Here is a 17,402-nt window from a genome sequence, read left to right as displayed (position 1 = left end):
ACACGACATAGTTCTTGGCGGCAAGGTTCTTGGGACCCTGGTGGACTGCCACATGAAGACAAGTCAGCGAAGCCATGTCGGCACACTTGGGCCGATAGGGCTAGTTACGAAGAATGCCTCCAAGCATTTTCGCGTGCTAACAAAGTCTCGAAGGAGCAGAAGGCTACTACCTTGATAAGCCTGGTAGGCTCGAAGACATACACATTGTTGAAGTTGTTAACGTCTCCTGAGATGCTCGAGTCTTTTGAAAAACTTCTAGGTTTACTGCGAAACCACTTTGTTCCCAAACTGTCTATATTGACGAAAGAGCCACATTTCATCGCCGCTCACAACTGCTGCAAGAGACTATTACTCAGTATGCCGCAGAGCTGCGTAGACTTGCGCAAACTTGTGAGTTCTGTACTTTTCTTGATCAAGCCTTAAGGGACAGATTTGTTTGCGGTTTGCTGCTGTCTGACATACAACGAAGTTTATTTGCAGAAGAAAATCGGTTAAAGTTTCACACAGCAGTTGATTGTGCGATAGCCATTGAAGCTGCTATTCAAAACGCATCTGCTACACGCTCAACAGCACAGGAAGAATTTCAGGTGCACAAAGTTAAAGCACTGGGCAAGCTTCTACCGCATGTTATCGCTGCTGCTGGGGCGCAGTTGGCTACAGCACCTCCAGCTGAACTGGGTGCAAATACAAGGTCTTTACCACATGCAGGTGGGAAACACAAATGGCTCTGACAGATCGCCTAAACTCGAGTCCTTGCTGAACTGCTATCAGGACCTGTTCAGGGACAAACTCGGCACAGTAAAGGGAGAAAAGGCTACCCTCTTTCTAAGGAGTGATGCAAAGCCAAGATTGTTCAAAGCCAGAAGCGTGTCATTCGCTCTAAAAACTGCTGTCGAGCAGAAATTGTCCAAGCTGCAAGAGCTACGGATAATTACACCCGTTACAACAAACCCGTACGCTACGCCTGTCGTGCCAGTTGTCAAACGCGATGTTTCAGTCAGACTGTGCAGTGATTACGAAGTCACGCTAAACCCGATACTGGACATCGAAAGGTATCCTCTACCAAAAGCGGACAAGCTATTTGCCGCGCTGGCAGGTGGACAGCATTTTTCGAAGATTGGCCTTAGCAGAGCGTATCAGCAGGTTGAAATGGACGACAAATCCAAAGAATACCTTATGCTGAACACTGAACACACGCAAGGGCTTTTTTTTTGGTCAACCACCTATCATTTGGCATTTCATCTGCTTCCGCAGTATTTCAGCGTATTATGGATAACACACGGAAAGGACTAAACGGCGTAACTTGTTATCTTGATGACATCCTTATCACGGGCCACACAGAAGCAGAACACTTGCTCAACCTTGAAGGAGTGCTGAAGCGTCTATCAGAACGCAAATTTCGCGTGAAACCTTTGAAATGTAATTTTTTTTGCAATGAACTACAATACTTGAGTCACGTCATCACGAAAGACTGTGTTCGACCGATGGATGAAAAATTGGTCGCAGTTGCAAATGCACCAGCTCCAAAGGCAAACAGCAGATGCTGTCAGTGTTGGGACTCATTAATTACTATAAAAAGTTTGTTTCGAATCTCTCGTCCATACTCTTTTTTTTTTGAACAAGCTCTTGAGTAAGGACGAACCCTGGCAATGGAACGCCGTTTGTCAAAGTGCGTTTGTTCAAGTAAAAAAACTGCTGTCGTCAAAGCCTATTCTGATTCACTATGGCCCCAGTTTGCCATTTCAGTTGTCATGCGACGCTTCCTCCTGCAAGAAAGGCGCTGTTTTGTCGCATATTTCTCATGGCCAAGTTCACCCAATAGCTTATGCTTCACGCACGTTAACAAAGGCTGAACCAGGTTACAGCCAATTGGAGAAAGAATTGCTAGCGCTTGTTTTTGGAGTCAAGAAGTTTCATCACTATGTTTACGCACGGAGGTTTGTGTTGCTCGCAGATCACAAGCCACTTGAGACGATCTTTGACCCCAAAACAGGCATTCCTGCCATTACAGCTGCCAGACTGCAGCGCTGGGCAGTCACGCTTTCTGCATAGTCCTTTTCATTGCAGCTTCACCCTTCAGCGCAGAACATGGACACTGATTGCTTATTGTGCCTTCCAACTTAGCAACTGGGAACAGAATGGGCAAACAAATCTTTTCTGGTTTTACGTTTGGACAGCATGCCCATCTGCAGTAAACAGATCGTGGAAGAAACGGCACGGAATCCAGTTTTCTGTCAAGTAATGCAGTACATCTTGTCAGGCTGGCCTTCTAGCGTATCTGTGAACCTGAAACCATTTTTCTGCAGGAAACTAGAGCTTTCCTTATATCAAGGGTATATCATGCTGGGAATGCATGCGGTGGTACCACAGAAATTCCGTAAATTTGTCCTAGATGTATTACATGAGGGACATCCAGGAGTGGTGCGCACGAAAGAGCTTGCAAGAAGCTATGTGTGGTGTCCAAACGTCGATCATGACATAGAGAGATGTGTTGGGTCTTGTCACGCATGTGCAGAGAAATGCAGTTTGCCAGTAAAAGCACCATTCCGTCCTTGGTCTTGGCCGACACGTCTGTGGCAATGCCTACACATGGACTTTGTAGGTCCAATAAAAGGTATATCATACTTAGTATTAGTCGACGCCCATTCCAAGTGGCCAGAAGTATGTCCCATGACCACCACTACTTCAGAGGCAACCATTGTTTGCATTCATGAACTGTTCTGCAGATTTGAATTTCCAGAAACACTTGTGTCTGACAATGGAAGCCAGTTCATTTCTGCAGAATTCCAAGCCTACCTCAAGCAAAGGGGCATATGGCACGCAAGGACCGCACCGTATCACCCAAGCAGCAACGGACTGACTGAGCGTTATGTTCAGAGTTTGAAGTTAGCGCTCTGCAAGACCAGTCCGAAGACAGCCAGTGAGGAGTTGGCTGACTTCCTTCTGGCTTATGACACTTTCACTCTAAGAGATGCTCTGAGAATGCGTATAAATCCAGCGACTGTACCTGTCAGCTCCACTCTAGAAAAAAGAGCGGTCCCAGGACTTGGAGAATATGGTCGTGTGACCTGATCATCCCTGAAAACCGGGGAAACAGTTTGCAGGGATGATCAAGTCACACGACCATATCCCCCAAGTCTTGGGACCGGTCTTTTTTCAAGAGCGAATGGTAATTTAGCATAACATGCCGCTTTAAAATAGCAGCCCTGCTTATGATGTTATTTCATAATGTCTAGCTGCTACCAGCTTAGCCAAACAGTGCTGCTCACCGAGGGTGAGATGTTCCTGAGCAATTGAAAATATACAACCTATGTGTGTTGCAGGTCTCGAGGCAGGGATGACAGTGGCCGAGTATCTGTCACAGCTCGGCACCAACCCATATTTTGGGGCTGGATTTGGCCTCTTTGGGGTTGGTGCAGCAGCGGCAGCACTGCGGAAGGGAATGCAGGTTTGTGATTTGTACCTTGTGTTTTATTTGCACAAGGATGACGGGAGTTTTTGAAGACCACATCCTGTATTTCACATCTTGTGCAAACTAACATACCACATTTTGATGTTCAAATTCCTGTCTGTAACCACCTAAATCAGACTAAATGCATTAGAGATTATAGACGAGCTGACTTTAATGCCATTGTCTGCCCGGTGGAGCAGTGGCTATGGTGCTCGGCTGCCGACTCGAAGGTCGTGGGTTCGATCCTGGCCGTGGTGGTCGCATTTCGATGGAGGTGAAATGCTAGAGGCCCATGTACTGTGTGATGTCAGTGCACATTGAAGAACACCAGATGGTCGAAATTTGCGGAGCCCTCTACTACAGCATCCCTCATATTGTAGTTTTGGGACGTAAAACCCCAGCTAACATTATTACTTAATGCCATTAGCTATGAACTAGCTCTTTTTGTGGACAAATACTCTGCGGAGTTTTCACAGCGTTCTGTTGTCACTAACTGGGAATTGTTTAAGGATACTGTTGAACGTCTTAAGTTTGTGCTGCTATTGAGCTGTGACAAGGAATAACCTTGGTTAATCTTTAAAAAAGGTGCTCCAATAAGAAGAAGCATTTGCTTTGCTCTGGAAAGTTGATGTAGTATTCTCAACAATGATTGCAGTCCTACTTTCTCACGGCTACTGAGTACAAGGCTCTGTTCAAGAACGCCAGGGGCTGACAAACAATACTAAACAATTTTGCAACATAAGCAAGAAGAAATACCCTACCACATTACTACTGACGCCTTCTGATGGTGCCATTCCCATCAAACAAATGTGCTTCTATTCTCACCAATGTTTTTGCGTAGGCTTTTGCTAACAATGTTTTTTTTTTTTTTGACAATTGCGAGTACCCTCTTTTTGATACTCCTCTCGTGGACCCAGTCAAATTTGAGGCATCAGGCATTTAGAGCATTATAGAAAATCTTAAAATTTCCTTTTCCTGTGGTGCTGACAACATTAATTGTAACTTCTTGGTGAATACAAGGTCATGCATTCTATAATCCTTACTAAATTGTTTGACCAATCCTTGTAAACAGTCTGTATTCCCAATGATTGGAGAGTTTGAACTTTCATCCCATTTCTCTCACTAGTATACCATGCAAAACCATACTCATCTCTTTTAAAGAATTGAACTCCTTTTTTAAACATAGCCCGGCATCCTTTCTTTATCCATTTTCATGAGAAACTCGGCTCATGCATTTCACACGTGACCTTCATTGCATCCTTGGTCTCAGGCAGATTGCATGATTGGAAGAACTTGTTGCTAGGCTAGGCGGCCTTGAGGAAAAAATTTAGATGCCATCAGAAGAAAGACGAAGCACAAAGAAATAGGGTCATTCCTTATGGTCGTAAGGTATTCCAGGAGCGTGTCTCGCAGGTACGATGTGCCTGTACTTTTTTCTCCGCCATGCAAGTTACCCGGCCTGTGCCCACGCATTTCTAAACCACCGAGGCCCTCCCCATGAAGGAACAAACACGCTTGGTCGTATGTGGATCGCTCGGTTGGAAGGGTGCATGAAATCCCACTCAGTTGTGCTTGGATTTACATCGGCCAAACTGGTTGGTGTCTGAACGTCAGAGTTATGGAGCACAAACTATCTATTCGAAACGATTTGTCGGCTCATTTGCCTGCACATTGTAATTCCGGCTCGTGTGAGGTGAGGTTTTCCAGCGTTTCCGTTCTTGCCAAAAGCTCCGATGCACTGGCCCGAGAAATAATGGAAGCTTTTCGGGTAAAAAAGAAAGCCGAATTGTGCACAAGTGACACGTCTGGGGTTTTGCGCATGTCTTAGCTCGAATATTATACTTCTTTGCCGTATTAGAACCGGCTTTGCAGTGTCCTCATGTTTGATGTGCTGTGATTAGGTGAGGCAGTGCTGTTTGTGCATGTGTGGTGCGGCTTATATATTTTCGGCTCTTCTCCTGTGAATAAATTAGGTTGTGAGTGATGCTATTTTCTTGTGCTTCATCTTTCTTCTGGTGGTGCTTAGGTGTCTAATTTTCTTCCTCAAATACTGCATATTTCTTTATTCTTCCAAACTGTGACATCAACTTGTCTTTCGTAAATGAAGCAGTCTTAGCATACACCCTAACGTACTTGCATGATTTGCTTTTCTTGCGAACCGTTCACAACTTGTAACAGTGAACAACCTTATCTGTTCCATTTTTGTGCCCCTCTTCTCTCTCATTTATATAAGTGACCGGCTAACACTTACTCTTCAGTTAATCTTTTCACTGATAATTGTGATATTTACTGTGAAATTAATGACAATAATGATGTTGCTTGCCTGGGGCTGCCTAGATGGCCACTTGGAGCTGTTGCTCCGGGCGGCCTCCAAGGCTCGTTGGGCGGCTGGCTCAAAGTTGGTCCGAGAGTTCTGAACTGAGCAGCACGGCCGACCACCGCGCCCACAGATCTTCCGGGGAGACTGCCATTTGGTCTTGATATATTGGACATCCCCACAACATGTGTTGAAGGGTGGCCCTAGCAGACTTGCATAGCTTGCATGTGTCGCTCACGTATATCTCGGGGTCTTTAATTGCACGAGATTCGGATAGGTGTCTGTCTGTAATCGCCTCTGAGCAACGGGCTCAGCTCTGTTCAGTTTACTGTGAGGCAGTGGTAAAATGCACCTCTGATTTTGATAGAATTTGGTAATATTGCTAAATCTTGTTAATCTGTCTTTTTCTCTGCAGCTCTCCTCCTCCACATTCCCCTGCCCAATGGAAGTGACTGCTTGCTCAGCTCGGCGAGTAAGACCTCGAGTGTCGCAGTGTGCTACCTCGTTGGGGTGAATTGCGTGAATGTGTGGAGTTGTATGCCCTGGGAACCAGAGCAGTCATCCGTCGTTCTTCTCTGCATTGGAGAATGTTGCTTCGTTAACTCTGACCATGTGCCACACCTCAGGGGACATCCTGCCCTTAGCATAATTTTGAATTCCTCCGTAGAATCGCTAATGATGTATTCAGCATTCATGGAGGCCAATGCTAGTGTAATGGCTACCTCCTCTGCTGTCTCGGAAAATTTGGTATGAACTAACACGCTTGTAAGGAGGTTTCGGGTATCATCTACGACTACTGCTACGTAGCTATTTCTGTTTGGGTATTCAGCCGCGTCTACGAGGGCGGCTCTTTCGTCTCACCCATAGCTTTAGATCATTTTCTCTGCTCTATTCGTGCATCTGCCCTTGTAACCTGGATGCATGTTCTTGGGTATATTTGGTACTATAATTTTGTCACTAATTTCTCTCGTTATCGTCCTCTTTTCTCTGTATTCCTAGCTTGCGTAGTATATTCCATCCAGTTTGGTTTTGGTTAGTCGTTCTGCCTGAGATATTTGTTCATTCAGTTTGTTGTGGAGTCCTAACTTTAGGAAGAGATACGTGCTTGTACTGACGGGGATCCCTAGTGCTAGTTTGTTCACTCTTTTTATCAGGTTGTTAATTGTGGTCGTTTCAGCTGCAAACTAGCTGTGGAAGGCTGCTATGTATGTGATCTGACTGATTATGAAGGATTGTATCAGCCATATGATACTCTCTTCCTTCATACCCTGGTGCTTGTTAGCAATTACTCTGATTAATCTCAGGGTGTTTGTTACCTTCGTGCCTAATTTCCTTAATGTTTCCCTGTTTGTACCTTTGTTCTCAATCACTAGACTCAGTACCTTGAGCTGGTTGTCTACAGGGATATTTTGCCTGTTTCTGTCGTATGCTTTGGGAGGCCTGCCCCTAAGTGTGGGGTTGTAAAAGAGAAGCTCGGATCTTTCTGCCGATTTCCAAGTACACCACTGCTTCTTTAGCTGAAATTCTTGGTACTTCCTCTACAAGAGTTACTTCTTCTTCCTCCTCTTCTTTTTCCTGAAGTAGGACACTCGCTACAATCTCTTCTCTCAACAGAGTAACGCATGTCTCAACGCAAGAGTCACAGGAGACATAGTCCTCAAAACGCAAAGCGCTGTCTGTACCCAGTCTTTCAGGCAATTTCTTATCAATACAATGTGAGAGGCATTGGGTGGTGTAAAACTGAAATGCGCTCTGCACTAATTTCATTAAACTAAAATGGTCCAATGGCACTTCGGCAGCGGATTAAAAAAAAGTTTGTACAACTAAATAGTTTGTTTAACTGACGTTCGTTCAAGTGGTATTTTACTGTATAACCTCATTGCCTTCGTGTTTCACCTTTCATTGAGAGCAAAGGCTCCCATGTGGGAGCCGAAACGTCAGTAAATATTTTTCACCTTGTTCAGCGTCCATCAGTTGTTTTCGCCAAGTAGTGCAACTGCCATGGAGTTAAGTTTGTCCCTTGCTCTTCTCTGTCATTGCAGATCGGTAGCTTCATTATGCCTTTCTCATAAAATGTCCTGCAACTGCTATCTGAAAAAAAATTGAATCATCGTACACATCAGTGTGCATTGATCACCACAATAAGGTTGGGATTCCATCTTGTCATGGAAGAGTTTTCATGACTCATTCATACCCAGAACTTGTGTCTGCTGAAATCACTTTCCCCGTGAGATCACATATATAACAGATAATAATGTATTCCGTAAACCCACCGTTTTTCTCTAAATTTATATGTGGTTGTTGCAGCCCTATTTTTTTCCCTTACTGCTTGAAAATTGTTTCTCATGTATTCCCGGTGCAATTCTAAGGGTCATTGTCTTGCTGTGTGTTTTGCACCTATTACTATGCACTTTTGTTTTTGTTTTCTCATTTTGCTTTGCTGTTTATATTGTATTCTTTATGCATCCCCACTGCCCTCTGTAATGACCTTGGGCCCGCTGGGTATAGTAAGTAAGCAAATACACGAATAAGACATTACATTTGTGGTGGGAGGTGGTGATTTACCGAGACATTGTTTGTCACTGTGTGCGTAAAGTAATTCTGTGATCATTATCAAGCACTGGTTTTCTATTCACAGCTATATCTTAGCAATATCCTGCCACATGACCTTTGTGCCATAGTCGCCAAGTTCGTCAGACATCTCAGAAAGGGTCATTCTGTAGAGCAGTTTGATTATTACAGAATGATATGGATCACAAGTTGGCACCCTTGGGCAATAATGATATGAATAGAAACCAAAAAAATTCGAGCTTTCTTCTTTAACTTAAATTTTTTTGACATTTCTCACGTCACTAACTAGGCACAAGGAGCACCTGACTTTCAGAGCAACAGTGGCATGGTAATGATGATAGCTGCAAGAGACAGTGTGCACCATGGGACAATGAGGGCAAAGGAAAACGTGGCTGTTCTTTTGAATTGTAGTGCAAGGGGAAGAAGTGACAACTTTCTGCAAGACTGTATTTCCCGTCAGTGTCCTTGTGCCTAGGCACCTCCTGGATCTTCTGAAGTGGAGGCCGGGCAGGCACATGTGGTCGAGTGTCATTCTGTGCTCTGTATGCCATGGCAGAAAAAAATTTCGGGGGCTACGCCACTGCTAGAGAACACTTTGAATTGCCCTTGCATGTTTTCCTTTGCTCCTCCGTGGCATCACGCATAGCATGAGCCCCTAACTTTGCCTGCTTTATTTTCTGTTGCTGCAAGAAAGTCTCTTTTTAAGTGTACACCTTTGTGCCACCGTGACACAAGTACCTATGGCTCGTATGCCTAAACCACACTTATCTCTTGGGTTCGACCTATAAAAAAAAAAAAAAAGAAATCAAGGCACAAGGTCTGTGCTGGAGAACTGTCACACTGTGCATGAGCATCATTTGCGATCCACTCATTTCAACACAAGGTGACAGCTGTTCACATTATCCGTCATTTAATCAACATTACCGATCAATTAGGCAAAACTTTGGGGGAAGGAACTCGTTTGAAATAAAAACAGCGCAAAAGATGGAGGAGCAGTAGAAGGCCACAGACAGCAGTGCTGTGCCCTTCTTTTGCTGGCCCTCTGTCTGTCGCACTGTTTTACAGCGGAGCTGTTATGCTTTTCGTGGTGCCGTTACACGTTTGCATAAACTATCATAATCACGAGTGGCCTTTACCTTTCTAGAGCGTGCAATGCTTGGTTGGTTGGTTGGTTCCTTAGGGGAATAGCTCAACCCACTACGGGGGATCGGCCACGAAGCGTGCAGCAGTAGACTTTGTGAAAAAATAAAATAAAAGGAATATGCGAAAAAGATAATTTATAGTAAAAAAAGTGTTGGGGCAATTTTGATTTTTTCCTTTTCTTTACATGAAATGTTAATTAAACGAGTGTTAAATAATAGAAATAAATAAATAAGTAATTACAGAAATTTAAGTAAGGGAATGAAATGATATATTTCTGCTTATATTATTAACATGGCAGTCTCTTTGTTTCTTTAATATAAATGAATATGGCATCATATATGCCCCTGTTGCATTGCCCTAGTGCCCCCAGGGAGAGTAATGCCGATGTGGAAAGCTCAAGGCCAAGTTTTTGAAAAGGAGGTTGAGCAGTGGTTGTCTTTCAGTGGGGCATGGTGCTGTTCAGGCGCCACTACATGATCACCCTGGAGGTGCCCTGCCGGGACAAGAGCTACCAGTGGCTGCTGCAGTGGATCACACGGCACGCTCGCCACACGCAGCACCTGAGCGTCGAGACCACCTTCCTGCAGCCGGAGGCCGGTGGCAGTGCACGCACCTCCTTCGACTTCATTCCCAGCGTGGGCACACACTTCTTTGCGTGAGCCCCTCTCCTTGCATTTGTGCTGGTGCTGTGCATTAGGTTCTGCTGCGTGAGTATACATAGTGTACAAGTCCTCTTTTTGCAGTACTTTTTTTTTATGATTAGCGTAGCTTCCTTATCATGCCGCGGGACGTAAGGGTACAGAATAAACAATGTTTTATGTCCGCATATGTTGGTAAGAATGTTCCGTGAAAGGACAATGGCAATCAATATCTTGACTGGATGTTCCTTTTTGAGGTGCTGCCTACCAGTCGGCACATACAGATTAGTGCACATTACTGAATAGTGCCAATCTGTGAACAGGTTTTGTTTTCTTGATTGGTTGTTATCAGGTACGGGGGCTCGTGGATCCGGGTGGAACGAAGCCGGGAGCAACACACCCTGGACTTGCACATGGGTGTGCCCTGGGAAACGGTCACGCTGACCGCACTGGGTCGAGACCGGCAACTCTTCTTCCGCTTGCTTGAGGAAGGTGGGTCCAGTCATGCTGCTAGACATCTCAAAGGGACACTAAAGGCAAATATTAAGTAGACGTTGATTGTTGAAATAGCGGTCCAGAAACCTCGTAGTGCTACTTTTATGCCGAGGAAGGGCTTATTTTGAAATAAAATCATGTTTTAGTGGTCCGCATCGCGTTAGCGCACTTGAAATCACCCGCCTGAAATCAGACTTTCATATGAACGTCGCTGCTGCCGTGCCCAATGTTGCCCACCTTTACTGCGCGGCCGCCGACACTAGTAGCAGCAGAGCGAAAGTAGCAGGACCCACAGCAGCAACAACGGCCATCGAAGCCATCAAAGCTTGCCACAATCGCCGCAATGGATGTGGACGGAGAACTTGACAACGAGACATTGGCTCACGACGCTGGGCTCCAATTCAGCGACTTGAGCACCGATGAACGCGGTATGCTGCTGAGGGCTCGCAGTGCCGGCGTCGTTGCATGCGGCATTTTGTCAAACTTTCTGTCAGAGCGACTTTCACGAGCGCGCAAAACACACGCGGCAGTACGCGATCCCGAAACTACCACTGAGACGCGACTGTGTGAGCGAAGCAGGGCGCTGGGCGAAGTGCAGTTCGGCGAAAACGGAACTTTTGAACCACGCACGCCGTTCCTCATGGCAACGCCACAGAGGTTCTTTTTTCCATGAATCAAACGGGAACGAACAAACAGCATTTTATTAAGTCTTTTGATGCACGGAAGGTTCTTTTTTTTATTGCTGCTAGTTTGATTACTAGTGATTTATTGTAGGCAGACTCTCATACGTCATCGGGATCACTTCAAAAAATGTCCAACTCGTGGCGCTCATCATGTAATACATTTAGCTTAATTTCTTGGGGTGTAGGGCACTCCTGTTGATAATATTGCCGTTTTAGAAGTTGTCATACATTGAGCTTTCACTGACATAAATTGTTATTTGCCTTTAGTGTCCCTTTAATGCACTGCTCAAAAAGCACGAGTACCAGAAGGAACAACAGACTACCAACTGAATTTTATTTCAAGAAACATGGATGCTTATACGTGGAAAAAAAACCTGGTATCACCGTCACAACGTCATGAAGTCTCTAACATGACCTAAGAGCAATCTCTTCTTCTGCAGATGCCACTGATCACGAGAGCACGCAGACGTAGGCGGCTAGATAGATAGATAGATAGATGGACAGATAGATAGATTGGTAGGTAGGTAGGTAGGTAGGTAGGTAGGTAGGTAGGTAGGTGGGTGGGTGGGTGGGTGGGTGGGTAGGTAGGTAGGTAGGTAGGCAGGTAGGGGTAGGTAGGTAGGCAGGTAGGTAGGCGGGTAGGTAGGTAGGTAGGTAGGTAGGTAGGTAGAGGTAGTTAGGTAGATGTAGGTAGGTAGGCAGGTAGAGGTAGGTAGGTAGGCAGGTAGAGGTAGGTAGGTAGAGGTAGGTAGGTAGAGGTAGGCAGGTAGGTAGGTAGGTAGGTAGGTAGGTAGGTAGAGGTAGGTAGGTTGGTAGGTAGGTAGATGTAGGTAGGTAGGTAAGTAGGCGGGTAGGTAGGTAGGTAGGTAGGTAGAGGTAGGTAGGTTGGTAGGTAGGTAGATGTAGGTAGGTAGGCAGGTAGAGGTAGGTAGGTAGGTAGGTAGGTAGAGGTAGGTAGGTAGAGGTAGGTAGGTAGGTAGGTAGGTAGGCGGGTAGGTAGGTAGGTAGGTAGGTAAGTAGGTAGAGGTAGGTAGGTTGGTAGGTAGAGGTAGGTAGGTTGGTAGGTAGGTAGAGGTAGGCAGGTAGGTAGGTAGGTAGGTAGGTAGGCAGGTAGGTAGGTAAGTAGGTAGGTAGGTGGGTAGGTAGGTAGGTAGGTAGGTAGAGGTAGGTAGGTAGGTAGGTAGGCAGGTAGGTAGGCGGGTAGGTAGGTAGGTAGGTAGAGGTAGGTAGGTTGGTAGGTAGGTAGGCAGGTAGAGGTAGGTAGGTAGGTAGGTAGCGCTGTTTGAAAAGAGGGTCAGCGTGCACGAAGGAGATATTTATATTTGCTTCGCTTGATTTAGCGTCATTTCGCATTTTTGCACCTGTGAAAACGTCGCACCTTTTACGTGCACCTCACAGTCAAAATGGCGTCGTCTTCAGGTGAGTGCTCGTCACCCCTCCAGCTTTTCCGACGACTCGCCGAGGAAGCTTGTGACGAATTTCACTAACAAATGGATGTCTAAGCCTGTGACGGCCGCTCGAATAATCAAATGGCCGTCACAGGAGATACGGAAGGTTCACAAACCAAAACTAAATTCTAAACGCACACCGAACCGGACTACATTGCAGAGCAGTACATGTGCAGTAGCTCCGCCCCCGCAGCCTTTCCTTCATTGCCAAGAAAAGTTGTCCGCGAGTATAGGGCAGTATATAGCAAGGGGGTGGGAAAGGGAAGTGAGGGGGAGGGGAGAGGGTAAAGCACAGCATAGAAAGAAAAAGAGAGAAATAGAAAGAAAAATAAAAATAGAAAGAAATACATAGAGAAAAATGAAATAGAAATAAACAGAGACAAAAAAGACATAGAAGAAACCCAAGTGCAGAGCTGCTTCTTTACTCATTTTTTAAGGAAAAACTTGGTTATATCGGTTTTGGGCCAAATTAGTTTTGCAAGTTTGAGTTGATGACAACATGAACCCTGTGGGTACCTGCCGGGGAATGGAAATTTTGTCATTATATTGGGAACTTCATAAAGTCGTGTTTTGTCAGATGTAAACACTTTCAAGAAAAGTATCTGCTGCCTTGATGCGGACATTAGTGTCATTTGGCATCTTTGACATCTCGTAATTTCTACGCACGTATCACACAACATAGCATTCATTCATTAGTCATTCTGTGAGACTTACGTGACCACACTTAATACTTTGTGAGTCTGTGTGTGCAAATGGGTGTGCATAATTCCTTGATCTCCCTGGGCAGTGCAGTGATACCGAAGGCAGGGACGGTCTTTTCTTTACAAACACATATGTATTGCAAGACAAAGGCAAGTCATCTCACTGATAGTACCTATAAAAATATTGGACTAAATAATTGAGGCTGTTCTTTAAAACGTTCTCTGGTTACTTTACCTAGTTGTCTGTCTGGCAGGTGAGCACAAAAGGCATTGTCTGCTGAACCATGTAAGCCTGCTGCACAATAAAATGACAAAAAAACGAAAATCATCATTACCAAAAATTTAACCCGGACACCCCGCATGCCAGGCGCATGTGCTTGCTCAGTGCCGTAAAGGCTGTGGTGTGCGGGTGTGGATTCCTAGTGTTTTGCAGTGACCATGTTCAAAGAGGAATGCTAGATGACCAGTTTTTGTCAGTTGTTAGAGAAATAAGGACAGCAATGGCTCCATTATGTGTGGCTTCGAGACTCATTTAGAAGTATTGGCTCTGGAGTGCAGTGTCAATTAAAGAGAATGGTGGCCCTGATGTACATGGCTTCTGAGATTCTCAGCTGCTCGTGCAAAATTTTCTGCTTGGCGAAATTGCAGGGAGCTAGAAGCGAAGTGGAGAGGTGTCATGATTATGCATTGCGTTTCACCACCTTTCGCATCAGTGCTTTGCATTAAGGGAGAGACTGCTGCTGCTTTGCTGATCTCGAGTTCTACATGCTACATGGTGTGCAGTGGCTGCATTTTGCAAGTGCGCCCTTTCGCACTTGCAGTGTAAATGCCACATTACCTTCTAATAGTGCTAACACCAGGTGCTGCAAAAGCAATGGACACTTGACTGCACACCACCGCAAATATTTTAAGTAGTTTACGCCATTGTGCAAAAGTGTTGTTGCATGATTTCAACAGACATTGGTTCCACCTAGCAGTGGCAATGTTATTCGGTGTGGAAGCACATGATCATAGTTTACATGCTTGCAGCACGTGCCCTTGCCCTGGAGAAGGAGGCAGGCCGCACGGTGGTCTACTCTGCCATGGGCTCAGAGTGGCGGCCCTTTGGTCTGCCTCGGCAGCGGAGGCCTCTGGACTCGGTCATTCTGGACGCCGGCATAGCCGAGCGTCTGTTGGCCGACATCCGGGAATTCATCGCCAATCCCCAGTGGTATGCCGAGCGAGGTAAGCCCTGCTTTGTTACGTGTAGCATTAGCCAGGCCTACACTGCTTCAAACAGTGCGAGGACAAAATGGTGCAGTGCCTCGCTTTGTAATGTAGATGGCTTTCTTTGCATCTCTAGCTCGTGTGTGCATCAGATGGCCAGACATTCTTCGTTGTTGCAAATGGCACGTGTTCACGCGCAACAGAGTTGCCGGGTGAATTCATCAACAAGTACCTTTTTGAGATGCATCTGCTCCTGCACAAAATTTGTTTTAGTGTTTCAGCTTAGGCCTAGATACTCTTGCCGTGGCCTTGAGCTTCTTTCTCTGCCAGTGATGTTTTTTGGGTCACGTTCGTCCCCCGAGTCTGCTACGTCTCTCTTTTTGAGATGCACCGCCTTGCCTGTTCATTGTAGCTTCGCTTGAACCAACTCCTGCAGTGTGTGTTTGTAGCATGTTGAACAGGCCATTATTAGATATTTTATTTGTGCCCTTTGAATTTAGCATGTTTCTGGAACAAAATATCAAATTTTGCAACTTTATTCAATTTTTCTCATGCCAAAAGCACTCAAAGGACCGATATACATAAGGAAGTCATTATTTTTAGAGCTGTGCGAATAGCAAAATTTTGGGTGCGAAGCAAATTCGAATATTAAAGTGTGAGTGCGAATCGAATAGAATATTTTTCGAATATTTCTCGAATAATTCTAGAATATTTTTCAAATACTTCGAAGTGAAATTGCAGAAAAAAAAGTTAGAGAGGATTTCTATGCATATTCTTATAAGATAGCAACATGAAAGTGTTTCTTTTCGCTAGGTTGATGAAGCACTGGTGGGGTGGTGTTTCATAGTTGTCTTATCAAGAATGAGGCAATGTAGAGGCCGAATTCTATTTATGTGCATGATTTGGTGCAACCAATGTGTTGCCGACAACACTTTACATGTGATGGGCAAAGATGCCATTTCCTGAGCCTGTCCTCCTCTTCCAACTTCTTTGGAAGCCCAACTGATGTGGTGAACAAGGGTGTGCTCCCTTCAAGTCCGGAGTTCCAAATGTGCCTCGTGGACGTTGATATATAAGAACATCTGAAATTTTGGATGTTAAAAAGCTTTGGCTTCCCATTTTTCGGACTTCCTGCCCAAATTTCAGGTCCAAAACAGCATTAATTGAGCCCCCACTACTGCCACATCCTTCATCTCCATGTTGGAACCAGCGTTTTCTTGAGTTAGTACATTTGCGACCGTAGCAGAGCTTGAAAGGCAGCTTTGCCGCAATACCGGGGTGTGATGAGGTGAGGCATATTGAAAATCTAGGGGCCACTTCCAATCGGACGTTGACTGTGTCTTGGCAAAGTTCGACCGTAACGGAGCTTGAAAGGCAGCCTTGCCGCAATACCGGGGTGTAATGAGGTGAAGCATATTGAAAATCTAGGGACCACTTTCAATCGGACGTTGTGTCCTGGGAAAGTTCGACCTTAACGGAGCTTGAAAGGCAGCTTTGCCGCAATTCCGGGGTGTAATGGGGTGAAGCATATTGAAAAATCTAGGGACCACTTCTAATCGGACGTTGTGTCCTAGCAAAGTTCGACCTTAACGGAGCTTGAAAGGCAGCTTTGCCGCAAAACCGGGGTGTAATGAGGTGAAGCATATTGAAAAATCTAGGGACCACTTCTAATCGGACGTTGTGTCCTAGCAAAGTTCGACCTTAACGGAGCTTGAAAGGCAGCTTTGCCGCAATACCGGGGTGTGATGAGGTGAGGCATATTGAAAATCTAGGGGCCACTTCCAATCGGACGTTGACTGTGTCTTGGCAAAGTTCGACCGTAACGGAGCTTGAAAGGCAGCCTTGCCGCAATACCGGGGTGTAATGAGGTGAAGCATATTGAAAATCTAGGGACCACTTTCAATCGGACGTTGTGTCCTGGGAAAGTTCGACCTTAACGGAGCTTGAAAGGCAGCTTTGCCGCAATTCCGGGGTGTAATGGGGTGAAGCATATTGAAAAATCTAGGGACCACTTCTAATCGGACGTTGTGTCCTAGCAAAGTTCGACCTTAAAGGAGCTTGAAAGGCAGCTTTGCCGCAATACCGGGTTGTAATGAGGTGAAGCATATTGAAAATCTGAAGGGGGCACTTTCAATCGGACGTTGACTGTATTTGTTTTTGGGAAGTTCGAATAGTTCGAATAGTAAAATTCCAGTGCGAATCGAATCGAATAGCAAACACTATTCGAAAATTATTCGAAATTTTGAATATTCGCACACCCCTAATTATTTTTACAGTCACATCGCTTTAATAGCTTGCCGTAAAACACCATTTTATCGAGTGCGTCACATAAACGTCCTTCGAAAAAAAATTGTTGTTTGATGCCCTCTAGCTCACTTGGCACGAAGCATCAAACTTTACAAATAGGCGGGAAAATTTTTGGCAACAAAAGTAAACAAGGCGAACGAGTTTTGACACAAACGTGGAAATTTTTTCAGCCATATTTATAAGGGCTGGAAAAACACTGGTTGATTTGGCATGGGATTGACAGGAGCGGCCTCGTACATTACTGATGTCACGTGGCACAGCATGCAATAGGTTCCTGTGTGTAGTGAGAGGAGCTTCTCCAAAAGTTGCACTTGATGGAAAGGTAGGTGCATGATCGGAAAGAAGTGTGCATTTATGCCGCCAGAGATCGTAGTGAATGCACTGTGGGATTTTCAGTGCCATTACTTGAGTACTGGAAGGTTGGGTGTGTGCGGTCGGCCAG

At 45.2% G+C, this 17,402-nt stretch overlaps 1 protein-coding gene across 1 annotated transcript in view; it reads left to right on the top strand.

Annotated features, from left to right (window-relative positions):
- The window catches only part of LOC119386523 (mitochondrial chaperone BCS1), a 90,502-nt gene that overhangs the window by 1,251 nt on the left and 71,849 nt on the right, over positions 1 to 17,402 (top strand). Inside the window, exons 2-5 of the mRNA XM_037653788.2 lie at positions 3,324 to 3,448; positions 9,926 to 10,137; positions 10,473 to 10,612; positions 14,477 to 14,671. Coding sequence (XP_037509716.1) covers positions 3,338 to 3,448; positions 9,926 to 10,137; positions 10,473 to 10,612; positions 14,477 to 14,671 — 658 coding nt within the window. The 5' untranslated portion in view covers positions 3,324 to 3,337. The remainder of the gene's footprint in view (positions 1 to 3,323; positions 3,449 to 9,925; positions 10,138 to 10,472; positions 10,613 to 14,476; positions 14,672 to 17,402) is intronic.

Source organism: Rhipicephalus sanguineus, chromosome 3, assembly GCF_013339695.2.
Source record: "Rhipicephalus sanguineus isolate Rsan-2018 chromosome 3, BIME_Rsan_1.4, whole genome shotgun sequence".
NCBI lineage: Eukaryota > Metazoa > Arthropoda > Arachnida > Ixodida > Ixodidae > Rhipicephalus > Rhipicephalus sanguineus.
This window is presented reverse-complemented; position numbering and strand designations above follow the sequence as displayed.